General features: G+C 46.8%; 1 protein-coding gene across 1 annotated transcript in view; it reads left to right on the top strand.

Moving 5' to 3' along the window:
* LOC147018305 (tumor protein p63-regulated gene 1-like protein) overlaps positions 1-21,940 on the top strand; it is a 69,064-nt gene extending 47,124 nt beyond the window's left edge. The window contains exons 3-5 of the mRNA XM_085897846.1: positions 12,861-13,037; positions 13,241-13,394; positions 17,184-21,940. Coding sequence (XP_085753972.1) covers positions 12,861-13,037; positions 13,241-13,394; positions 17,184-17,366 — 514 coding nt within the window. The 3' untranslated portion in view covers positions 17,367-21,940. The remainder of the gene's footprint in view (positions 1-12,860; positions 13,038-13,240; positions 13,395-17,183) is intronic.
* The last annotated feature ends 4,566 nt before the right edge of the window (positions 21,941-26,506 follow it).

Below are 26,506 nucleotides of genomic sequence, written 5' to 3'. Positions count from 1 at the left end.
AGTTTAAAATGGCGACTCCACGTGTGGGAGCGAACGAGCTGGGAGGGAGTGCAACGGCTGTCGGGCCCGCGGTGGAAGCTGGTAAGGAGAAAATAATTCGGGGGACGTGTTGGGCGAGAAGAGTGACGGTGACCGAGAGGGAAAAACTAATTAGGGTGACGGAGACGTGCACGAGGGAGATAACAAGGGAAGAGACGGAAATAATAGTTGAGACAAGGGAGGTAAAGGGTGAAGAGGTGACTGAGTTGGCAGAGACACGGGAGATGGGCACGATAGAGGGAAGACTACACGATGAAGATGGGGATAGAGACGCACACACACACACGGAGGTAGTGGAGGACAATGGGGGTGAGCTGGTGGACTGGGTGGAGACCCAGTGCGAGCAGCGGGATGGCCTCCTCCAGGAACGAGGGGAGGGAGTATGCCCCCTTGAGGCGAGTCACGACCAGGTGGGTTCGGTCGTCCTTTGCGAAGTCGAGGGGAGGAATGCTGTGGACAGGTGCACGGAGAGCTTGGGGGGTATAGAGGCCCCGGAGACCCTTGTGGGGACACGAATCCCCAGTGTGGTTGTCCCGGTGTGTGTGGTGTCGAGGTGTGTGTTCACGAGTGTGGCGAAATGCGTGCTGCAACGCACGCATAGCGCGGGTGCAAGGGCGTGTGTGAGAGCGACCGGGTGGGTGACAAAGACCCCGTGTGCGGAAGCGACCCCGTGTGTGAGTGGTGTGGTGGTAAGTGTGCAGAAGATCGTGCTTCCCAGCACGCCGTGTGTGGATGAGGCACCGCGAGCGAGTGCCCCCGCGTGTGTGAGTAGTATGGTTTGTGTGAGGGAAATGGCACGAGTGAGTGAAAGGCCGCGAGTGAGTGGAGCCACCTGTGCGAGGGAGGTGGCATGCGTGAGTGAAACGGCCAGTATGAATGGAGCACCACGTGTGAGTGGTATGGGTAGTGTGAGGGAAATGGCATGCGTGAGTGAGCGGCCGAGTGTGAGAGAGACAGCGTGTGCAAGGTCGCTGTGTGTAAGGGAGATGTCGGTCGGCATGTGTGAACATGCAGCCGCGTCTCCCGGTGTGAGTTTAATGGTGAGGTGTGTTAGCGTCGTAACACGCGGGAGTGCGTGTGTTGAATGGCGACGGAGACTGCGACAGAGGAAAGAAAGCCGAGTAGCGGCTGCAGCTGTTTCGGGAACCGTGCCGGGTTCACCCAGCAGCGAGCGCGAGGTCCGTGCTGTGCAACACATGAGGCCCCCACGTGCTCGCTTGCGAGAGTGAAGTCCCGGTCCGGAAACGCACGCGGTGGATTTGCCGATCCCGCGGACGGACAAAGTTTAGGCAGGATTACGGATTTGGACCGGACGGGTTCTCCACGCGGGCGGGTGTGTTACGCTCAAACGGGCAGAGCACATGTGTTCGCGTGGGGAACCCCTTGACACGTGGGGCTTGTGTTTTTTTTTTTTTGCGCACGGTGACGTCATGGCTGCACGTGGGGTTGGAATCCGGCAGGAGGGGTATCCCTGCCGGATGGTACCGTCCAAGGAGGGACGAGGTACACGTGCAGTTGCATGACGTCACGGGCAGGTGCAAAGTGCGCGAGCTGTGAGTTACCGCGCTGGAGATGCGCGAAGGAAAAAACAAACAAAAAAAAAAAACAGCAAGCCTCGCTTTCGGGTGAACAGGATTACCCAGGCAAGGGTGGATGATCCCCTTGGCCTGGGCACAGGAGGAAACTAGTTAGGGGGAAGGGTTAGCTTAGTTAGACCGGCTCCATGGGGCAGGGGTAAGTCCTCATGGGGCCCGTGGAATGGATTAGGTAGAGGGATTTAGATGAGATTTAGGTGGGGAATGGATTTTTGATGATTTGGAGACAGTGACAGCCTTTGGATGTGTAGAGGGGATGTCGTTTAGCAACGTAGTGTTAAAAGGAACGTGCTGTCGTGTAAGGGACGACGTGGGAGCACGAGTTAGTTAGGGGATGTAGTTAGAAGGATGGCAGAGTTCAGTGGTGTGTGTGTGTTGAAGAGTTGTGGGTTGTGAGGCGAGTACATGTGCTTGGTGAGTGAGTGAGGCCAGCGGGTCTGTGTGTATGGAGCGAATGTGGAATGCATGGTGCGATGAGTGATTGGGGGGGGGGGGGGGTGGAGTGACTCACGCCCAAGGGACCCCCGGGGTCAGTGTAGATTGAGTTAGAGGGTTAGTCAAATTGAAAAATGGAGGTCGTTTTGTTGTTGGTGGGAAAGTAGGCTCGAAACCCGTTTGGAGGGGTGCAGGAGCCCTGTTGACAGGCTGGGAGCGTGGCTGCGAAAGGTGAGTATCGCTGAGTGGGTATCCCGGGCACCAGGCTAGTCGGCCGTAGTAGGCCAAGGGCCCATGGGGGGCCGGGATAGCGTAGTGGGCACGGGTGCGTCTGCTTGGTGTGGGGGCCCGGGGCGCCATTTGCCGCGTGGACAGTGTTGTGGGCACGGGTGACCCTCGGAAAGGGGCCCGGGAAGCCAGCCTGCCACGTGTGCGTTTCAGGGGAGGTGCCATGGGGGGAACTCCCCGGTGTTTAGGGAGCTGGTAGGCTCGGAGGCAGTGTAGTGCCCGGGGGTGCCATAGCGGGAGAATCGGCAGAGGGTCGTGCCTGCCAAAGGGAGCCACGTGTCCCAGCCATGAGACCGTGTGAGGGCACGGAGAGAAAATTTGGGGGGCGAGGCCCGGAATTGTAAGGACACTAACACAGGCGACGGGAATCTGGGTTTATAGAACCAATAGTTTAAGCGAGAGGCGCTTGTTGAAAGCCCCGGGGTAGTTTAACAGTTAAATGGATAGGGTAGAATAGGAAGTGTACCCCTCCACACCATCCATCCCCTCGCTCTCGTTGTGGGCCGCTGGACCCACTTTGTGTTATAGATCGCTGAACTCTGGGGAGGCCATCTTGAGGCTTCGTTGGGCCTCGACACAGGACGCTAGCTCTCCCTTGTTCACTCCGGGAAGGGAACGTAGGGGTTGGGAGTAGGCTAGGTGACAGGATAGGTTAGCCGAACAAGGACAGTAAAGGGGGTTAGGGGACGAATTATAGTGGGGAAGTAAAAATAAAAACAACCAAAAAATAAGTTGGGGCTAAATTCGGGTTTGACAAATTAAGGGGGTGGGTATAGACAGTGACAGGCAAAGGCGATAGGTGGGAGGGAGACAGTAGGCAGGTCCGAGCCCGCCTTCTGAGTGGCCAGCACCACCGCACTCCCTCCACCAACCTCCACTGCAAGGCAAAGGCCGGCCCACTTCATCGGCTGACCGTGTTTTGCTTCAAGGCCTGTGCCGGCCACTTCATCGGCAGCTGTTGTTTTGCTGCAAGGCCTGTGCCGGCTGGATCGTCTGTAGCTGCTGTGCTGCAAGGACTGTACCGGCCGGATCGTCTGCAGCTGTTTTCTGCAAGGCCTGTGCCGGCCAGTTCATCTGCCGGCTGTGTTTGCCTGCAGCGGCCCTGTTCTGCAGGCTTTGTTTGCCTGCTGCCTTTGCCATGCCATGCCCACTGCCCCATGTTCGCCAGCCCCCGTTCAATTTTGCTTTGCCCCCCCCCCCCTGTTCATTTCCATGTGCGCCAGGATCAAAGCAACAGTTTGCAAGCTGCAAGAACTGCCCTGTTGGCAGCTACAACACGGGCCTCCAGTGGCGGCCCGTGCACCGTGTTTGCGTCCATCCATTCATCCATCCATCCATCCATCCGTTGTGCTCATTGCGTGTGCCACTTGAGCTGGCACGGAGACTGCGTTTGTGCAGCCCGTGCACCGTTTTGTTGCTTGCGTCAGTGTTCTGCAGGGACTGCCTTGCGGGCAGCCGCACCAAGAGACTGCGTTTGTGCAGCCCATGCACCGTTGTGGTTCACTGCGTTCAGTTCAAAAGGGGAGGCCGAGGACTGCGTGTGAGCAGCCGGCCAAGTTCCCTATCACCTGCATTGTTTGAGCCAGAGACTGCATGCGAGCAGCCTGGCTCCCTGCTAACTGCTTTCTTTTTGCAGAGTCCATTGATCCTGGGCCATGGTTTAGTGTAAAATTTGTAAGTTAAGTTTAAGATGTACTGTAAATATGAGTGCACCCCCGGCATGTCTGTCTTAGCGCCGGCAATTTTATTTAAGTCGTTCGTGTGAGTGGGTTTGTTTAGTTAGTTACTCAGCCCTCAGGTTATTTATTTTGGGGACACGAATACCATGAATGTCGCACTCAGGGATCCGTAGGTAAAACGTACTAGGGGAGTACTACACATGATGGCACACGAAAATTTGACGACTCGGGACGAGTCTGTAAAAAGGGGAGGGGGTAGTGTTGTGGTTGAGGAAATTCGCAAACCACCATTCAGGTCCCGTAGGTGAGATATCTCTGTAAGTACATGTATAGTTAGCCCCAAACCCGTTGTTTAGAGGGAATAAATGTGATTCATTCGGGCTGCGACCCTTTAAGATAGCCGTTTTTCTGTTCTATCTTTATTTTGAACCAACCACGTCTCAACCGTCATCACACAAAAACCACCAACCGCAACGCCGCTTCAAAACAACAACAACGCCAACAGCCACGACCTTTACCGTCACAACTCGCTCTCGCAACCATTGCATCACCGCCATTCCCGTGCCGCTTGTGGGCACCGATCCTGGACTCGTACAGGGCGCGCACCGAGCAGCGGGTGCAAAAAGCGGCCTTTCCGAGAAATCGGATCAAGAATGATTCACGCCCACTTCCGATCCGTCCAATCATTAAGCGCGGTGCGATTTGGCCCCGCCTCCAGGCGCGTCGGAGTAGAATCGCTATATGCAGATTCGCGGATCAGGAATGATTCACGCCCACTTTTCCTCTGTCCAATGGGCGAGCGTGGCTCCGCCCCTGAGCCGATCCTGATCCAAAAATCTGCATATGGTTTCTCCTGTCGCACTATAAAGCGCCGAGCGCGGGGCGAATCGAGAGAGAGTTGGAGAGTCGTGGCGGCGGCAAAATCAGTCGAGAGAGTGTCTGCCGGGGTCCGGAGAGTCTGGAGAAGACAAGGAGCTTTGTGGAGGTCTGCGTTCGTGTCAGAGTCGGGGAGCTGCGGAGAGGGGAGGCCGGGAACGCGGTCGAGGTCGCAGTGGAGTCGCTCGTCGCGGGACCCAAGCCAGCCAGATATCCTCTTTCCCCCGAGCATCAACAACCCCCCCTGTTTCCCCCGGCGCTGAGATAGTGTGAGAAGGGGGCCCCGTTCCCACCCCATTCCAGGCAGTGCCAGCGAGGCCCGCGGAGTCGGGGTGCCGCCGCCATTTTGCGGCTCATCACCAGACGGGTAGGCTCGACGCGTAAAAAAGTAAAACTGTGTAAGTGTTGCCGTGTGCTCGCGTAGTCGGTAGTAGATCTGCATTGTGTTTCTCTTTTACATTTGCTTTTTGTGCATAATTGTTGTGTTACTTTTACATTTGCTTTTGGTGCATAATTATTGAAATTGTATATGTGTGCTTTCCGTTTGCCGCGGAATAAATGTGCCTTATGTTGAACTTTTTTTTTCCCGTTTCGTATCGTCTTTTCTCTAATTGAATCTTCATCTTACTTCACGTAAAGGGTTGGTAGGGGCTAAATACGCCTGATAATTAATCGGAACCGTCGAGGTTGACGATAACACCGCTCGGTTATCCCGATAGTACGGAACGGGTCGCTTAAAGTGGCCCGTGTCCGAAGTCGACCTGCGGCGAGGTGCGATCGCCCGGTCTACCCTCCGTGTGGGTACTTAGGTAGGTCGAATTTGGCGAACAACCCTATCCCACGCAGGGGGGGGCGATTGGCACGATCGTGGTGAGGCCGAAAGGCCCACCCGTGACTAGTTCCCGGCGTTAGTCCGAGAGGGTCACGACGGGATTGTCCGTCCGGTGGGCGACGTGCCGCGATTCGAGTTACGTGGCCACTCGCACGCCGGCAGGCGCGAATCCGCAACAATATGATAAAAGGTCAATCAGAGTTATTTGCAAACATTTGGCAGGTAGAGCTCCATTGTAATTTATATTGTTGCGGTTCTAGGAACCGCATCCCTCCAAAGCAATGGCAACCATCATACAGCGGTCTCGAGACAGTTATTCCATTAATGTACGTTCAGATAGTCCCTTCCCTTTTGTTTAGCGGGACAACGGGACAGTGCATTGTGTGGATCTCATAGCTAGGTCTGTTTAAACCACTCTAACTTCATTTCTACTCTTCTTTTCTGCTTATTCCTGATGTAAATCTGAATTTGGGTCCTCGCGTAAGCCAGCAGGCACTGCGCTCGAACACCCACCTGTGGAAACTGCAGCCGTGCCCTTTACTCTAAGCATTGGGACCTCGCGGAGGCCAACACGTGCAGCACGTGCCGTGGGGGATGGGAAAGATGCAACAGCAGCGCAGCTGCGAGGATACAGCGATACCCTCGAAATAACCTGTGCATGTCAAAGAGGCTGCACAGATGTTGTTTTCACAACACAGAAGCAAATGACCCAATATCGGCGAGAGCGTGGCTGGCAGCTTGGTGCCAATAACTACACTGTCAGAGGCCGATAATAGAAAAACAACAACCACACCACGTTGTACGGAACACAAGTGTGCAAGACACCAGCGTCTCATTCTTTTCAACCCATTTCTGGATTTAATTATATTGGCATCTTCTTTTTCCCTCCATTTCTCCATCTGATACTTGTATCTAAATTATTTTTCATTCCAAACCTCCATCTAATTATTATATCCGATAGTTCCCCTCAATTCCTGACACCGATCGGGGTTGGTCCCGCGCACACGATAGCAAAATCGGGCGAACGCAAGCGCTGACCACATGTTCCATGGCAGACCCATGTGCCGCTCGTGACATTTTATTATCGTGCAGGGCACGAATGGCACACACATTGTTCTGGTCTATGCATGGGTTTCTCCTCATCTTACCGTGGGTCTTCGCTGGGGGCGGCGGGTGTTCCCCACGGACGGTGGACGTCTCCTCGCCTCTCCGCCCAGAGAAGCCGCGATCGGGCAGAGGCGTGCTGTGCAGTTCGGATCGCTCGGACCGCTTGGCATATCACAGAGCAGGCATTGGTCAGCGCTAATCGGGGGTGCCGGGCGGGCATGTGGGACCGACGCCACCCTCAGCCGGTCGGCGGGGCATGGCCCAGGGGTTCGTGCGTGGCAATTCATGTCGCGGAGTTCGGTGTGGGGCGATTCATATCATTTCGTGGGGTCGGAGCGAGACGCTTCCACAGCTTGGGGTCATCTTGCCGGAAGTGGAGTGGAGCCGCTTCCGGCCAGAGCGGCCGGACTGCGTGGGGGCCGGAGCCAGCCAATCAGAGTGCCCGTTTCGGTGACTCTTCACTTTGGGGTGCCACCCCCCCTTCCCCGCACCACGAGGTTTATAAAAGTCGAATCACAAAGCCATCCTCTCTTTCCCTCTCTCTCTCACACTCACACTCACGCTGGATCTGCGACTCCCCCTTCTCCACCCATTCGCCTGCGACTCCACCTTCTCCACCCAAGTCCCTCCCTTCACGCCTTAACGGCCGCATCTCATTCTCTGGACCGACGCTAGCTGCATGAAGTGCCACGAAGCAAGAAACGGCGTGCCAGCTGTCAGGGAGGTATCGCTCAGTGGAGCATCCCCCCAAAACGTATTGGTGGCGCGATCGAGCAATCATGCAAGGTGTTCAGAAACCGTTAGCCTCATCTCCTCTCCTCCTTTTTCTCTTCATTAACTCCACTGCGTGTGTGTTTGTGTGTGTTTTTTGTCCTGGCACCTGTCCTCGTAAGTTAAGATTGCAGAAGATTATTGTTTCGGGTTAAGTCTGCTCTGTGGCTGCTTTTGTAAGTTGCTTGTATTGTTGTCACACCTTACACTTCTTTCTATCCCTGCATTACACAACAATAAAACTACTATTCCCTGTGCCACATAACTTTCCTCACCTGATTGTAAATAAATTATTATTAGAAATATTCCCAGCTCTATTTTGTCTGTTCTTTCATTGATCCAGCATGGTCCGAATCCTTGCTTAGCCAAGACTTTATTCCCAACAATCCGTTACTTTTAGCCAGTACGTCCTTGGCAGTGTCGCTCGGCTGCATCTGATCCGGTAAAGTGATCTGGTTCAGACAAGGCATACCGAGGGCGTGTTCCCTGGTAATTAAATCACGTGATTAATTAGGTAACCCGGTTAACCCATAGACGGGAGGACCCTAGATCACACGGTTGAGATATTGGCGTTCACGGTCGGTTAGTGACCCACCGCGTCACAGAATTATCCGTGTGCGACAGCCTGTAATTCTGGGGAGTCTGGTGGGAACCCGAGATAGCTTCCCCCCTGGTGGTCTTCTCACCCGACCCCCAGCATGCAACAATATACTACCTCGTACAAATATACTAATTCTTCTTGACTCAATGATCTATTGTCAAATTTTAAACTGATCTTTTGGTTTGGCTTCAGGCCTCAGAAACTATAGTGTCTTCCTCTTCGTCTTGCAATTTTGCCCGATTTGTTCAGTGTGTGTGTGTGTGTGTGTGTGTGTGTGTGTGTGTGTGTGTGTGTGTGTGTGTGTGTGTGTGTGTGTGTGTGTGTGTGTGTGTGTGTGTGTGTGTGTGTGTTAGTCAGGCCCCCACACACACTGGTGACACAGTTGGCCCTTCCTCCCTCAGCCACCATTGCTGCATGTCCTGGCCACTGTGTGGAGCGAACCCTTCCCCTTTCCCCCTACCCCCCGACCTATGCAGGCTGGCACCATGGCCGACAGGAGATTGGCAAGGACAATGTTTTCCCGTCTTGATCTGCCTCAGTCTTAGCGAAACGGTAAAAAATACTCATTTTGGACAGAAAATAGATATAAACATCAAATATAGGGTCAAACAACTTGATAATTTTTCTCACACACACACACATACACACACACACACACACACACACACACACACACACACACACACACACACACACACACACACACACACACACACACACACACACAACGGGAGAGGGTAGACATCTACAACTATACAAATTGGTAAAGCATATCCGAAATCACATTTAATTACTTCTTTGCTAAATCCTAAACACTGAAAGATTAAATAACTATGCTATTGTTGCGAATTCGCGCCCGCCGGCTTGCGATCGGCCACGTGTGACTCGAATCGCGGCACGTCGCCCACCGGACAGACAATTCTGTCGTGACCCTCTCGGACTAACGCGGGGAGCTAGTCACGGGTGGGCCTTTCGGCCTCACCACGATCGTGCCAATCAGCCACCCGTGTGGGATAGGGTTGTTCGCCAAACTCGACCTACCTAAGTACCCACGCGGATGGTAGACCGGGCGATCGCACCTCGCCGCAGGTCGACTCCGGACACGGGCCGCTTAAGCGGTCCGTTCCGTGTTATCGGGATAACCGAGCGGTGTTATCGTCGGCCTCGACGGTTCCGATTAATTATCGGGCGTATTAAGCCCACGACGAACCCATTACGTGAAGCAAGATGGAGATTCAAACGAAGGAAAGGACGCAGCGAAACTGGGAACAAGTTCACACAAGCACTTTATTCACACGACACACGGAGAGCACACATATACAGCCAAACCAAAATGCACAAAAAGCAAATGTAAGAAGAAAAACAATAAAGCAACGACGACGCAGAGCTACAACCGACTAAGACCGACACACGGCAACACTTAAACAGTTTTACTTCACCAGACTGGCGCCACACACACATGTTTACACAGAACCCGAAAGAAATGGAAGTCGCGACTTCCCTGAGCGTGTCGAGTCCCTCTCCGACGTCCGTCGATGGGGTCCCGCCTGGCCGCGACTCCGTGCCCGAGCGTGGTAGGCGAGTCCTCTCCTGCGTGCCTCGCGCCTGCGCGTGTTGGCCACTCGACGCCACGGACCGAGTGTTCGGCGTTATCCCAGCGCGGATCGAGGGGGGGGGGGAAACGTGGATGGCCAAAGTCGGGAGAGGGGAATGGCGGACGCTCCTTCTCGCCAGCGGGGTCTTACAACTGCCCCACAAAAGACCCGGCCAGCGGCCACCAGGACGAGCGAGCCGGAAGACGAGAGCAACCACGAAGCAAGAGCATCCACCAAGCAAGAACATCTACCAAGCAAGAGCATCTACCAAGCAAGAGCATCTACACAACTGCTTCCCCCGTCTCCGACTTTTATATCCTCGGAACTCCGCCCTGTTGCTCCGCCCCGTTCTTTGCTCCACCCCCCTTCGAGGCGCTTCGAGAAAGGTCTCGAAGACGGGCGTTCCGCCTCCCTGGCCACGTCACACCGCGCATCCACCAATCGGAGGCCAGCTGCCCTCCCCTCGCTTCTCCCCTCACACCAAGCGCGGAGAAGAATGGTGCGAAAAGCCCACCGAGCATCCTCGTTGGTTTTTATTTGAAATAAAAGATAGAGAAAGAAAAACGACTGACTCAAAGCGTCGCAGCCCGAATGAATCACATTTATTCCCTTTAAACAATGGGTTTGGGGCTAACTACACATGTACTTACAGAGATATCTCACCTGAGGACCCTTTATGGTGTAATGCGAATTTCCACAACCGTAACACTACCCCCTCCCCTTTTTACAGATTCGTCCCGAGTCGTCAAATTTTCGTGTCCCATCATGTGTAGTTCTCCCCTAGTATGTTTTACCTACGGTTCCCTGAGTGCGACATTCATGGTATTCGTGTCCCCAAAATAAATAACCTGAGGGCTGAGTAACTAACTAAACAAACCCACTCACACGGACGACTTAAATAAAATTGCCGGCGCTAGACAGACATTCCGGGGGCGCACTCATATTTACAGTACAATACATCTTAACCTTATAATTTACACTAAACTATGGGCCAGGATCAATGAACTCTGCAGGCAGAAAAAGTCAAAAGAAAACCGGTGCACGGGCCGCCACTGCAGGCCCGTGTTGTAGCTGCCAACAGGACAGTTCTCGCAGCTTGCAAACTGTTGCTTTTATGATGATCCCGGCAAGCATGGAAATGAACAGGGGGGGGCAAAGCAAAATTGAACGGGGCTGGTGAACATGGGCAGTGGGCATGGCATGGCAAATGCAGCAGGCAAACACAGCCTGCAGAACAAGGCCGTTGCAGGCAAACACAGCCGGCAGATGAACTGGCCGGCACAGGCCTTGAAGCACAGCAGCTGCAGACGACCCGGCCGATACAGGCCTCGCAGCAAAACAACAGCCTGCAGATGAAGTGGACCGGCACAGGCCTTGAAGCAAAGACAGCCGACAGTGGAGCTGACCGGCACAGGCCTTGAAGTAACACAGCTGTCGGACAATCCGACCGGCACAGGCCTTGCAGCAAAAGGTCGGCCGACGAAGGGGGCCGGCCTTTGCCTTTCAATGGAGGTTGGTGGAGGGAGTGCGGTGGTGCTGGCCACTCGGAAGGCGGGCTCGGACCTCCCCTACGGTCTCGCTCCCACCTATCGTCTTTGCCTGTCACTGTCTATACCCACTCCCTTAATTTGTCAAAACCAATTTAGCCCCAACTTTTTTTTTTGTTTTATTTTTATACCTCCAATTTTTATACCTTAATTAATGACCAAATACATCAGCGTCGTACAGATTGATATCAAAATGCATATTTTGGTTTGTGATAGATTGACAGGGCTTAGAGGGTCCCCACTGGGCCACCATTCAGTTTTGCATGGGGCCCCCAAATTATTAATGCCACCTCTGGCAACAATGAGAGCACTCCCCCATATCAACTTCTCCTTACACTTGAGACACCCACTCCCCAATCAGTAGCTGCTCCACGCCGAGCAACAGCATCGCGACCAAATCAGTAGTACCGACCCTGAACCATTTGGTGCCGTGGACATCGAATAGTGCAGCCAATTGTGTGCCTAGCTGGTATCAATCAGGGGTGTGGGGGAGGGAGGGTCCTTCTCCCTCTTCCCAAAGCGAAAGTGAGGGCAATGGAACGGCATGCTGGAGCATGGATGGTGAAGCATCTCTCTCGGCCGGTTTGACATGGGAGAATAAAGAGACAAAACACATTGACCTTTTCCAGATACAAAAGTTTGCAACACTGCCTCCCAACAATGCACAACTACAGGACAACTTATTCTGATCTACGTGTCCGAAAACCTGCAAACACAAACGGAGGTCTGCACCTTCCACCTATATTGTTGAGGGGAAAACCGATTTTGTTTATTTTTGGCTCCCCCTCCTCATAGTATTTCACTAAAGATAACTTTCCTTTCCTACTGGTGCTGAAGTTTTTATATTAGATAATTTAACTTTTTAATTTTATTTGTTTTATTGTTATTATTATTATTACCTCCACCACCGAAGGTGGAGGTGTGTGATGCGCACGTGAAGTGCTCGAGTGTGTGACACGGACAAAATGATTCGATTTTGGTGAAGACCCGGATCCAACAATTTTTTTTTCAGTGATTCTTCACCATTGAGTGGTGATTCTTCACCACCATCTCAAAAAGTTGTGGACGGATTTGGATGAGTTGGTTCGTTGATGAGAACAAGCTGATTATATTTTAGTTCAAGTCCGAATCCAGATCCGGACTATCGGTGGGATACAAAGTGTAAACTAATCGGTCTAACAGAGGTATGTGCTCTACCGAGTGCCCTGTTAGTTTATGATTGCGTTACTGTTGTAGAAGTTTGATGCTGAAAGGTGAAAGTTCATTGTGTTTCACCATGCCAATTTAACATGCTTTTAAACAACTATTTTAACATAATGTTGGCTTTGTTTTGCAGCTGACTTTTGGCATTTTTCTCAAAAGTTACCCATGCAGCAATTGCATGCAATACATCATCTTCAGTGACCACAATTGTTGATGTCTTATAACTTGTGCTGTATCAACTCCTATTCACGATCGGTGATGACTGTTTCGCTATTTATTGTGCATGATGCAGGGTGGACCATTGGAACAATGAGAAAGAGCGCCTCGTGCTTGTGACTGAGCATTCTCTGCTCGTGTGCAAGTATGATTTTTTGACTCTCCGATGTTCCTATGCACGACGTGTACCCTTCATTGGCATTGACACCATCTCCACTGGCGAGTTTACATTCCCTCCAAAGTCTCTGCTCAAGTATGTGCACGGTTATTATTATTATTATTATTATTATTATTATTATTATTATTATTATTGTTAATGTTTTTGTGAATGGTATTTCTTTTGGGATACTGTGGTCAATAACTTCCCCCTCCCTCCTCCGTTGATTTTTAAATGAAATTGCCTGATAACTGTTGCTCTCTTTCCACTTTCTCCACCTCTGTTTTTGGCAAAACCAGACGAGCGGGTTTAGGCGTGCGTATTGAGTGGGACAACAACCGAGAACTGCCTTTTACAGCACGTTGGAACCCATGGTCATCACAACTGCCTTTTGTGACCTTCACAGCTCACCCATTAGCCAATGCGGATCCCAGCATGGTCAACCTGTGCAAGGTGTGCAGTTTCTTTGGAGGTTGATTTGTGTCATTGAAAATGGTAAATTATTATCGACTTCATTTCTTATAATGTAGATGGACTTTTCTTAATTGCTGTGGAATAAAAAATATCACGTTGTCTTGACAAAAAAAAAATTTAACGTCGAGGTTCTAAATGTATAGTATGCTTGAAGGTGGTTCAAATTTGACTTGGACTTTTGTTTATACTCATAACTAAGCTTGTACAGTATGTTCAATTTGAACAACGGTACTTTCATTATTATTCAAGATGTTCTCGAGCTTTGGCGCAACGCATTAGCCCCATCAGAGGTAGAAGTTTGCAGATGCCTTCGGTGTAGAATTTTGTAGGATGTGTATGTAACCAGTTGGTCAGGTCATTCTTAATTGCTTGTTTGTCAATGTCTTGGCCACTGGCAAGATGCTCAGGGAACCAAGTGGAAGTCGCACAGGGTATCATATCTGGACGTTAAGTGGGATGTGGTATGACTTACCAACTTTTATTCTGCAGTGTCGGCCAATTAATGTACAAGTATAACACCGTTTGGCAGGACCAGACTGCTTCCTTATTGGTTGCTTAAACTTGCCACAGTTTCTTCTGTCTTCAAGTAAATCAACTTGCCGAATCCTTTCGATATCCCAAAACGGATGCCATCACCATACGAGCAGAATGCTAAGTTTTGAAATTCTTCACTCGTGATGCAGGATGATGCCATGATTGTTGTGGTGTTTCAGAGTTTTGTCATGAGTGACAAATGACTTCAAAAAATTGTTGCCTTGTTTACTGAATTGAGCTGACAACAAGGAACAAATTGTCTCGATTTAATTTTTGACCAAATGACACTAAAATTGACACTCTTCTCTCACTAGTGTTTTGGAAGTTTAACTTTTCTTCGTTGATCGATTTGCCCCCAATGTTCATCATTCTCTTTTTCTTTGTGCTGTGTCCAATTGAGTTGGGGGTTGGCGGCTCATAGGGCTTACATTAACCGGCTGGCCAAAACCTAATGTTCAAATGAAGCTGATTGGGGCAGAAATCTATAATATGTTCAAAGTCCTGGCAATTGTTCTCCTCTTTTCCAAAAAACACCCTGTAATCTTTATCATCCTCAAACTACTTAGCTCAACATCCTTCTGAGGTCCAGGGCACTTTATGATGCAACACTTGTCTGCGAAGCACGCATTTGACAGTTCATAGTCAGGTCGGAAATCAAACCGAGACTAGACAGCTCAAAGGTAAATGCACAACTTCTGCATCATCCTGTCAGACTTGTTCACATCTGAACTCATGTCAAAACAGAAACACCTTGGGATACTCGACTCGCTCGGTTTGCGTTGTTGATCGTGATGGCTGGTCTTGTGGCGCTTGGTTCAATCGTTACATCAGTCAAATGCAGATATCCTTGAAAGGCGATCAACATATGATGCACGTAACCCCCTGGAAAGGTCAACAGCCTTGATGTTTTCATTGACCAGCATTTTAATAATTGTTTATTACATAAGAACTCACCCACCATCGTCCTTATTTTCTGCACATGGGCAAGTCCAAGAGAAGGTCCTCTCAGATGACAGAAATTATTTCATATTCATGCCACAGCTCTAATTTCAATGAGATTTTCACGTCTGAATGTGAAATTTTATTAATGTTTGAAAGACATTGGCAAAGTAAAAGGTTTAAAGTGTGAAATCACTGAACTAATTTACATGTATGCAAATTAGGTGTTACGTATGGGACAATTTGAAATAGTGATGTAGGAAATTCAACCAAACTTTACAACTATTTTTTTACATGGCCATGAATACTCTACCATGCCCTTTGAATAAACAAGAAAAAAAATTTCACTTCATTAATTTTGCAAATTAGGCCTGTTCTTAATAAGCGATGTCGTGTCGGTAACAATTTTACATGGATTTTTTCGGATTACACTAAAAGCTCCGAAAATGTTTTTATCGTTATTTCTAACGGGGGCTATTTTCAGAAGTTCTAATCCATCATGTATTTGGTCATATATCCTGTTTTTCTAGCTTAAAATATAAGCAGATAATTAGTTCACAAATAAATTTTATGTTACGTATGGGACAATACCATTACGTATGGGCCATTGCTTGCAAAGTCTGTGGGAAAGACTACTTCAACATTGCTAAGAACTGACCACTACTTTGGGCATTCATGTATTCTCATGAGACCTGTCCTGCACACATGGCCCAGTGTAAGGCAGACTAAACAATATGGGATCATTCCCTTTGTAAAGAGGGGTGTAACCTCCTTTTGAAGAAGATATGAGTTTTTGTTTATCATTATTTCAGGCACCTCTAAGTTTCTGGTTTTTCTATGAAACACACTGGAATATGTATTTCCCTTTGACACAAAATTAATACCTCCTCCTATTCCCTTGTGTAAGTGGAAGTAGTGCATATTATAACTACGTTGCCAGATTTGATGTTTTTATTCCAGTTGATCAATATTTACATCTACATATTATTACTTCTATTGAATGTACAAAAGCCCTGAGGTCCTGAGACAAATCAAAACCAAAATCTTTATGAGCATTAAAAAAAAAAAATATTACCAACAAAATTACTCGATGCAAATTCTTTTGTTTATCTTCATTCCTTGTACACACACTAAAACAGATCTGTCCTATGCGTCCTGTCCTGGTTTAATAATTTTATATAGTACATTTTTGGGCATGTCCGCAATAAAGTTGTGCATTTAATTTTCTTCAGAAGTACTTCTCAACCATGGTTAATATGATTCTAATTTAAAATAATTTTGCATTTTTAACACCTAACACCTATTTCATATCCGACCACATGAATTGCTGAGTTTCTAAATGTTAAATGTTGGATCTTTGTGTCAAAATATGTTCAAGCTGTTGATTGTGTTATCAAAGGAAATTTACACCAACAATGTATATATCGCATGTAAAGCCGATGGAGAATTTTGTCCCATGCGTAACGTGTCATTCGTTAACACTAATCCACTTGACGACTGTGCATTTATTTTTTTTTTTTCTGTAAGAGAATTTGTGATGAGTTACGCAAATGTTTCAACTTCCTCCACACTGAAAATTCTGGTGAATGATAAAAAACTTTCAGAGAACATTGAACTTGAACATATTTATTTGAAAAATCGTGTTTCTTGTGGTCCCATACGTAACGCACCATGTTTTCTTTAATTACATAATCATCATCCAAAGGACAAATGACGTGTAAATTATTGTGGGTATTCTCCTTGCAGATGCCCAACATGAGGATAAAAATCACTGAAATCAATTATTATTTTAATTGCTTTTCAGAGGGTTAAACTTTCTGAATGTCCCATGCGTAATGCGTGCGAATTATTGGACTTGCCCAGATGCATTAAAGAAAGAAATGTGTGATTATGGGTATTGGTTATCAACACCAAACAGATTCCATCAAAAAGTATTAATCTACATCTATTACTTTACCTTTTATGGACAAAGGCCAGTTAAAATTTAAACCACACTGGTATTATATCATATCACTTGGTCATTGGTGCTCGTCACACGCTTGTCCCGTTTACCCATTGGTAATTTAATGTTTATCAGTTTGTGAATTAATCGTAGTGTCATTTTTCTTTCAAACATCAAAGTTACCACCTAAATAATATTCACACACATAAATGGCCAGGGAGGGGGTGAGAGAGGCTCTTTGAAAATGAAAAGACTTTCTTGTGTTTTATTGGTTTGAGACCAGGTAATGGTATTATGATGATGATATGACTCGATCAACCGGTGTTGCCCCTTCCTTCCGTGTGAAAACCCAGTTGGAATCCTTCCGAGACGAGCTCATTAGTGGTGTGAAGGCGACGCAACGAGACAGCCCCTCTGCTGGCATTCTTGTTCTTGAGAAGCCGCTCCCCATTGACGCTTACGTTGGTCTCGTTGCCGCCATCAACAACCAGGGCCGGCTCGGCTATGCCATGGCACGGGGGCCTGTCGGTTTTTAAATAATAACCATCCCAACTTTACCGTTTTAGTTTCACTGTTTTAAACGGGGAATGACCTCGTAATGCATGGTTGGATTGATGTTTTGTTTTGGTTTTTTCGCCATCATTTTCATCTGTCCACAGACCATCGTAGTTTGCTATTCTTCTTGTCTGAGGAGCTTCCTTTTGATGAATGCTAAATCGGGTTGTGGGTTTACCTTGGAACAAGAGGTGCGGCATCACTTCGTTTCCCTCCAAGAAATGTTGAACCACACTGGACTCAAGCTCACTTTGTAGCCATGTGTTTCTCGTGTTTTATTTTTGCACCCACTTTATTATTATTTTATTATTTTTCAAGAATATTGTCTCTGCACTGTGGTTATTTTTATTGTTCATTTTCACAATAACCCAGTTTTTAGCCGATGCTTTTCTTTTTTTGCCTCATGTTACACTACATCGCTGTAAAAAATATTGCAGTTTGTGTGTGCTAGTTTATCAGCCATGTTTAATGGTTTGCAGACTACACGTGGAATAAGGTTTAGTTTATTTTTATGGTGTTTTTATTTGAATACTGCAGCTGTGAATGAGATTTGTTTTCGGGTTCATGTTGGATTGATTGCAAAAGGGAGCATTTCTGACTCGCTCAAAATATCATCCTTAGCAGTGAATGTGAGACGGGTGAGGGTGGCGAGGTTTTTGGAGTGATGCGTGGGTGGGCCTTGGCCAGTGGAGAATTTTGTTGTAAACAAGAAGTGCGTGATATTTTTGGAGAGCTCTCAAATGCATGCATTCTGCACATAACACGAGCATGCCGCGCGCTTTTTACAGCCATCCGGCGCATCGCTTGGGGGAATGGGGGAGGGGTGCATTCCCTTGGTTGAGAAACGAATCAGGACAAATGATGGCTTGAGTGAAGATGTCTACACCTAAAGTAGGTGCCAGGAGCATTTAAGTGAGCACTACTTCCAAATACTTTCTCACGACACATAGCTAGTGTTTTTTTTGGTGGACATGATTTTAGCAGAGGTTGAAAATAGCAGACTGGCTACAGTACTCCATAATGTGCACCTCTGCGTTCCTTGCTTACCATTTCATCAGGTGAATCCTTCCAACTATTTGGTCGTCGTGTTTTGATCATATATTGATGAGCCATTTGCTTTCGCATTCCTGAATGCCTTGTTTGAAATCTCGAAGGGATTGAGCTCGACGTCGTCATGGAAGTGAGTTTAGTCATGGCATGTGTGGTACAGGAAGTATTATCCAATTGCTAAAAGCAACTTCAGACATTTTTGTGATTGTATCGATGGCTGCGAAATACCGAGTCCTGATATTTTCATAATGATTGTCAGTTGTAAATCACCTGTTTACATCAGTACTCAATTGCCATTTGATTATTGATCTGGAATACCAAGAACTTCATAATAATAATAGGTAATTCTTAATCGGCCTATTAGTTTGTTTCTTTGTGCAAAGTTCATTGGAGAGCTTTTTCTTTTCCAAATTACATGAAGGATACAGATGACATTGGGACATACAAGACAACTCAAGAATGTGTGTGTGGTGCTCTAATGCTTGGGTCACAGCAGAATAAGGCAAGTGCTCTGACTGCTGAATTACCCAGGCTGTCATGTGTTTGAAAGCAGCGAGTCCAGGAAGAGGTATTTTGATGAACTTCATGGAAATCGTAATCATAATAATTAATTTATTCATGCACTCAGGCAGTGTTGCTTCAGTGAGTGCCGCATCTTTCGGAGGAATGTTCAACCGGATGGCCCATCTGAATTCGATGGTGGACGCTAATAATCCCACAATGCCTGGAGGAAATAGTAGGCCATTGTGTGCAAGACCCTGTGCAAATTCTTATCCTAACGTACAGGAGTACTGCATCGGCAGCACAGCCGAGCCTTGGTAATGATGCAGTGGAACACATTCTTGTTCAAATCCACGGTTAATATGTATTCGCTTTAAGAAGGAGGCATGCACTCTTGGATAAAATGCCAGTAGGAGAGAATTTTGCCATTTTGAGTCTCAAATAACATTTGATAGTCGTTGAGCTTTAAGTGTCTGGGAAGTTGGAGAAAATGAAAAACGTTTCCATGAACATCTGACCTCCCCCCTATATTTGTCTGAATATGAAACTGGACAATTTCTTAATTTACCCTGCTTTCCAAACGTGAATCGGAGATGATGTGAGTTGGATCAGTCACACAACTCGCTTCAGTTCTCAAGTCCGCAGCGGCAGTCTCTTATGGCATGACACACTGAATCCTGCTCATGCTTTAGTGTAGTCCAGTGCTTCTGCTCTTGGCAAGCTTTCTGATGTCCCTAGCCTTGCCATCATTTGAAAGAATGTCTTATGGAGACCACGTATCTTGACGAGAGCAAGCCATCATCCTCAATCCTCATCTGCCAAGCATGGTTTTACACTTTTGAATCTTTGTTTCTTTGCATTGGACTTGTGCAATGTTTTTAATTGCTTGTATGCTTCTAGATTCTGAGTTCCGAAGCCTGTGTTGCAGTTTCCTTTGCCTGCCTGCTCTGGTGCAGGTTTTAATCTGCTTTTTAAACTGCTACTTCCACATCCACCCGTCTTTCTCACACATGACAAAATCTTCTTCAGATGCCCCTTTGAGGGAGATTTATCCTCTGTTACCTGGGTTGTCTTTCTGAAAATTGAATCTGAGCACACCCTGGTGACATAATTTAAATTATAATCTTCTCTTCTACAACAATTAGATGTCCCACCTGCCAGCAGCCGAAACCTTTTACCATACATTTGAGAGTTGGACTTGAATGTGTTATCGACAAACTGCAAATGAGGTGGATGTTTCAGGAAACGGAGACGCCCATGAAGTGGCTTTCTCTTTGTACAACTCTGAAGAAGGAACACTTACATGCCTTCATCGAAAATAACTGATGTTGAGTAGATGTGAATTGTCTTGGTCATCACCAACCTTTTGGTTGCGGAAAACTGAAAACCTGTAACCCATTTTAGCCAGTCAGTTGAGATTTTTATTTGCCATTTTAATTGGAATATCAATAGCAAAATTTAGTAATAACTCGTGAAGTTTGCTTGGAGCAAGGGCCATCGCCCGTAGAACTGTTTGAAATGTATTTTGCGCTCTTTCATATAATTGCTTTCCACGCAGTCCTCCAAGCGTAAAAATGGTTGGCACATTAGCTGATCCTTCTGTACTTCATGCATATGATGGCACAGCTAGAGGGTTTCTTTCTGTTTAACAAAACTGATCCAAATGATTTGAAATCATTATTATTATTATCATTATTATTGATGCAGCTGAGCTAATGATCAATTGAGATTGTGATTTATAATGTGAAACAATGCATGTCACTTCAATACAAAACTGATTTGATTGTTTAACAAGGGTTGTCATACTTTGCATGTCCATAGTCTGCGCTTGTATGAGAGGTGTGCATTGCATCCACCAAGGGAAATTGTGATGTGTGCCTTGAGCTACGCTTGTATTAAAATGGTGTGAATGGTATTAAACGCAACACATGGGGTATTTGATTGTAGAGTATAAGAGTTGAGGGAATGTGTAACAGCATGGCTTCTTAAGTAACATATCGGCCATTTTATGATAATGACCGGCTTGCAGTGTTGGCTTTTAGTGCAGCATGGACCGAAGCCTTGTGTTGTGGCCACGGATGTCTATATTGGAGGATTATTGTATGAGAATGCTTTGCCTGGGTCGTGTTTGCGCTTTTCAAGGAGTGATACGGCTGACGAATGCTGTGCCAATCCATTCTGCATCCACGTCTACACAAGTGTGCTTGAAGGTACAAACTGCATAGTACAAAAGTCTGCCATAGGTTTTAGTGGGATGGGGTTGGCAGGGATGTAGTTTTGTCTCATGTATTGTTCATAATAGTCTAGAATGGGAGTTTCTTCTTTTTGATAACTCTTAGCTGTTAACATTTATTTTGAATCCACAGTTTTTATTAAAGACTAAAGAGTTGGTACTCGTAGCATTTTGTTTGACTTTCTTTTTTTTTGTAAGGAGTTTTGTGGTAGGGAATCATCATAACCTTAAGATATACAGATAGTTGTAGGGTGGAGGATGATTAAAAAAAAATTCTTTGAAATACAGATTACAGGTGCATTTATGCAAAGATCTCACATTGTGGAACAATAAGCTACGTTTCAGTGTTATGACCTGCATGGATGCACCATACATGTCCTTAAGCCATCTATGTGCTCAGAGGTTCTTTGCAAGAGCTGCAACCAGTAACACTGCTTCCATTAGTGCCTGTGCTTCGGTATACAAAACCCATGCCATTTTGTGCTGCAATGCACAAAATATGCAAATCGTGCCTAGCTGTATTGGCCTCAATTGTATGGCGTGATGACAGGAAGCAACATTGCACACCTACATGATTGTAGCATTATGTTAAGAGAAACTACTGTGTACACAGTCACTTCTCTGTTAAGTATATCAGTGCCAGATGCTTTATGTCATCCTCCTGTCTTTGATTTCTATCTTTTAATTACTTTTGTTGTACTTTGCATGTGTTCAGTGTGCTGAATTGTTTTGCACTGACTTCTTCCTAATAAAGCTTTTGCTATTAATCTATTTTTGTTTGGAAATTTCTCACTTTTGTTTACAATTTTAGCAGAGGCAATGTTTACTGCCTAATCATGTAAAAAAATCTTCTTCACCAGTTTCATTTCCTCCCTTGTGCACGACAGCAGAGGCATCATACTTCATGGCATGGCAGACCAACACCATAGACTGTTATGGGCCTTATACCATTGAAGGAAGTACTTGTGACAAGATTGCAAGATAATCCCTAGATCTAGTGGCTCCTTTGGTAATGTGATTGATCCAAGATAGCTCAAGGCAGATTTTGATCAATTAATTCCAATGTCTGACCTCAGAAACCGATTGAAGGGTGAATCAAGTGATTTTTTTTTTTAATTGAATTAAATGGGAGACTTTCCAGCATTGACTTTCATATTTCAAGTAATGACCAATGTCATCCTCTGTAAATCAGCAGTCGAGGAAGTAGTTCTTGTCTTTTTGTCACTGGGGTGAGAAATTGTCTGACAGCATAAATCATGCACCTGGGTCAGATATCGAAGCTTAATCAGAGTGCTGTCTTGATGGACACCAGCCTGTGAAGGTAGGAGCAGCAGAATGTGTGTCCAGGGCTCCAGGCCAATGTTCTACTCATGTGCCTGAAGGAAAACTTAGGTTGGTAATGAGAGGTTCCTTGATCACCAAACTTCTATCAATAGCAAAGCTCGATGTCACTGTCAAATGCTTAGAAAATGTCCTGAGAGACTGTCCTGACCTCTTGCTTGAGTTTCAGAGTATCTATCCATTGTTGAGTTGTCATCTATGGTGGAATATTTAGGAGGAAGCATTTTTGGCAGCTTGTGATGAGGAATTTAAGAAGGGATTTGTTAGTCTGCAGAATATTATAGACTAGTCAAAAATGACGGGTTGGAGAAATGGCAACAAAATATTTAAGGAGACTGGAAGATGTGATTTTAATCTTAAGAAGCGTTATTTTAAAACACTACATGCATAAATATGATCCTATTTTCTTGATCTTCTGGGACATTTCATTTTAACGATACACCTTTATCAGCATAACAAAGTCTGAAGCCTCAGTCTAGCGTCAGGAGTGCTTTTATTTTTTTTTGCTCATTTATATCCGTATGATGTCTAATAAATACTCATTTTACTCTGTGAGCATTGCACATCATGTGCACCGAATTTCACCTCCCTACGCATTGTATTTCTTGTTATTTTTTTTTAAATCGCTTCTGTGAACTGCCCTTGAAGCTCGGTTTGCAAGTTACTGTCAACAATTCCAATAGAAGAGACGTAATTGCTCTTTTATGGAAAATGTTTTTCGATTTTATTCTCAAAAATAGACCGCAGTGAATGCAGTCGTGTTAGAAGATTGTTGTTTTAAACCCTTCTTAACAAAACTCCTTATGAATGGGGACAGACAAATACACACACATACATATATATATATATATATATATATATATATATATATATATATATATATATATATATATATATATATATATCTATATATATTGTTGTGGTTACCAAATTCGCAAACCACCATTCAGGTCCCTTAGGTGAGATATCTCGGTAAGTATATGTGTAGTTAGGCCCAAACCCGTTGTCTAGTGGGAATACATGTCATTTATGCGTGCTGCGACTCTTCAGGATAGCCGTTTTTCTTTTACTATCTTTATTTTGGACCAACCGCCATGATTACCACCGCCAACCACGTCTCAATAGCCATCACCACAACAACCACCAACCACAACGCCACTTCACAACAACAACCACCAACCACAACGCCGCTTCACCACAACCGCCACGACCTTGACCGTCAACCGTCGCATCGCCACCGTTCTTGCGCCGCTTGTGGGTACCGGTATTGGACTCGTGCAGGGCGCGCGCCGAACAGCGTGTACAAAACCACGGACTTTCCGCTCCAAAAACGGATCAAAAACGACACACGCCCACTTTTGTTCCGTCCAATCGGTGAGCGAGGGGCGATTTGGCCCCGCCTCCAGGGCGTTGGAGGGCGGTCGCTATATGCAAATTCATGGATCAAAATGCATTCACGCCCACTTTTTCTCGGGCCAATGGGGAGCGAGGTGAAAGGTCGAAGGCAGGGGGTCAAAGGCGAAGCCACGGGGCTTATATAAGCGGCTGCGTTCGTCAGAAAAGGGTTGGTTGGTTGGTTGGTTGTTGGTCGTCGTCGTCGTCGTGTGCGTTGGAGTCGGAGCGAAGAGGACGGAGCTGTGGAGAGGCGGCGAAGGCAGACGAGGGGGTGCTCGCGTCGTGCTGGGAGCTGCACACCAGGGAGGCCGACGGCGCGACCTGGTCGAGGTGGAGACACTCGTCGCGGGACTCGAGACAGAGTAAAAATCCTCCTTTCCCCGAGCATCAGCAACCCCCTCCTGTTTCCCCCCGCGCTGAGATAATGCGACCAAGGGGGCCCCCTTCCCACCCCCTACCAGACACTGTCCGCGATGCCCGCGGAGTTGAGGCACCATCGCCGCTCCGCGTCTCATCACCAGACGGGTAGGCCCGACCCGGTCTCGGCCTCAGGCCCGCCTCATCCTTGAGGGTGTTCTTTTTCTTGGTTTTGGGTATGTGTTGTCGGTGCCGTCTGTGAAGTAGAATTGTATAAGTGTTGCCGTGTGCTCGGTAGTCGGTATTAGCTCTGCATTGTGTCTTCGCTTTTACATTTGCTTTTTGTGTAAAATTGAATTGTGTTTCTCTTCTTTTTCTATGTGCTTTTGGTGGAATTGTATATGTGTGCTTTCCGTTCATCGCGAATAAATGTGCTTTATTATTGAACTGTTCTCCCGCTTCGCTTCGTCTTTTCCTCTATTGAATCCCCATCTTACTTCACGTAAAGGGTTGGTAGTGGGCTGAATACGCCCGATAATTAATCGAACCGTCGAGGCCGACGATAACACCGCTCGGTTATCCCGATAGTACGGAACGGGTCGCTTAAGTAGCCCGTGTCCGAAGTCGACCTGCAGCGAGGTGCGATCGCCCGGTCTACCCTCCGTGTGGGTACTTAGGTAGGTCGAATTTGGCGAGCAACCCTATCCCACGTGGGGGCTGATTGGCTCGATCGCGGTGAGACCGAAAGGTCCACCCGTGACTGGTTCCCAGCGTTAGTCCGAGAGGGTCACGACTGGATTGTCCGTCCGGTGGGCGACGTGCCGCGATTCGAGTTACGTGGCCGTCAGCACGCCGGCGGGCGCGAATCCGTAACAATATATATATATATATATATATATATATATATATATATATATATATATATATATATATATATATATATATATATATATATATATATATATATATATATATATATATATATAAATACACACACACACACACACACACACACACACACACACACACACACACACACACACACACACACACACACACACACACACACACACACACACACACACACACACACAGATGTTTGGTATGACAGAACTTCAATATGGATGCAAACAAACACGACATAAGTGACCGAAGCTTTTCGTGCTGCACTCTTCAGGGTAAGATCACAGCAAGTTAAGGCGCATGCTGAAATACGCAAGTCTCTATAAGGTAGACACTGATTGGTTCAACCGTAATGACGTCACGGTTAATCCCAGCGCCCATTGGTCGGCTCATCATCTTCACCTCAAACTCACATTTGCTGGAGCAGAGTTCGTCGATGATTGACATTTGCAACCTCATCCTGGAGAGAGGGGGGATGGGTTTTCCCCTAAGGTCCATTCACCATTTGTTACCGTACTTTCCTTGATCTTTCCATGCTGAAAGAGACACAGAGACCGTACAAATTCCTTTTGATGACATAATATTGGATCGGTGGTAAGGATGAAGGTTGCTTCCAACATTCGTAAATGAAACGAGCTCCGACCTCGGCTCAATATCCTGAACATGTCTGCACAGATAGGGTTGGAAAACCAGGTGCTGTGCAATGGCAGATGAAGCAGATGCAATGGCCGGTGGTTGCTGGATATTTCTACATGTTCGCACTGGTTGTGTTCTCACCCTCACAATCTTTCTTCGAATCGCTGGCTTGTATCTTGTTTATGGTTGCACAAAACAGTGTCCATGTGTGATAACTACCAGCTTGTGTGTTGCAATCTGCGCAGCATGCCTTGCCAGAATAGCAAAGAACACCGACTTCTTGTCGTGGACTCAAAGAAACTGCTGCCAGATTGTTGGTCGGCAATTTAACCCTTCAACCCTCATTCAACCCATATACGTTATATGTGTTAGCTCTTATACGAGCCTTGACATTCTGTAAATATATTTTTTTTAATCCAAAAAGTCCTTGATCTGAGGAAGCGGCTCAGTAAATCTCTCCAACAAGTTTCCACGACTTAGCCATCTGACTGTATGCAAATAAACTCAATATCCATACTCCGCTTCAACTTCTTCCAAATATCTCATTAACTGGCAATGGTTAAGGGCTCAAGCAGGAAGAAAATTCACAATCTTGATAACTTCTTCCATCACATCATGCAATGAACCTGGTTTGCAAGGTTCACAGCACAAACTCTCCTGAAGAATGATGCAATGGAAGCTGAGGACACCAACCTTCTCTATTGA

Source organism: Eptatretus burgeri, chromosome 10, assembly GCF_056783735.1.
Source record: "Eptatretus burgeri isolate ZD-2024b chromosome 10, Ebu_testis_v1, whole genome shotgun sequence".
Taxonomy (NCBI): domain Eukaryota; kingdom Metazoa; phylum Chordata; class Myxini; order Myxiniformes; family Myxinidae; genus Eptatretus; species Eptatretus burgeri.
The sequence above is the reverse complement of the archived record's forward strand: the minus strand, read 5'-3'. Positions and strand labels throughout refer to the sequence as shown.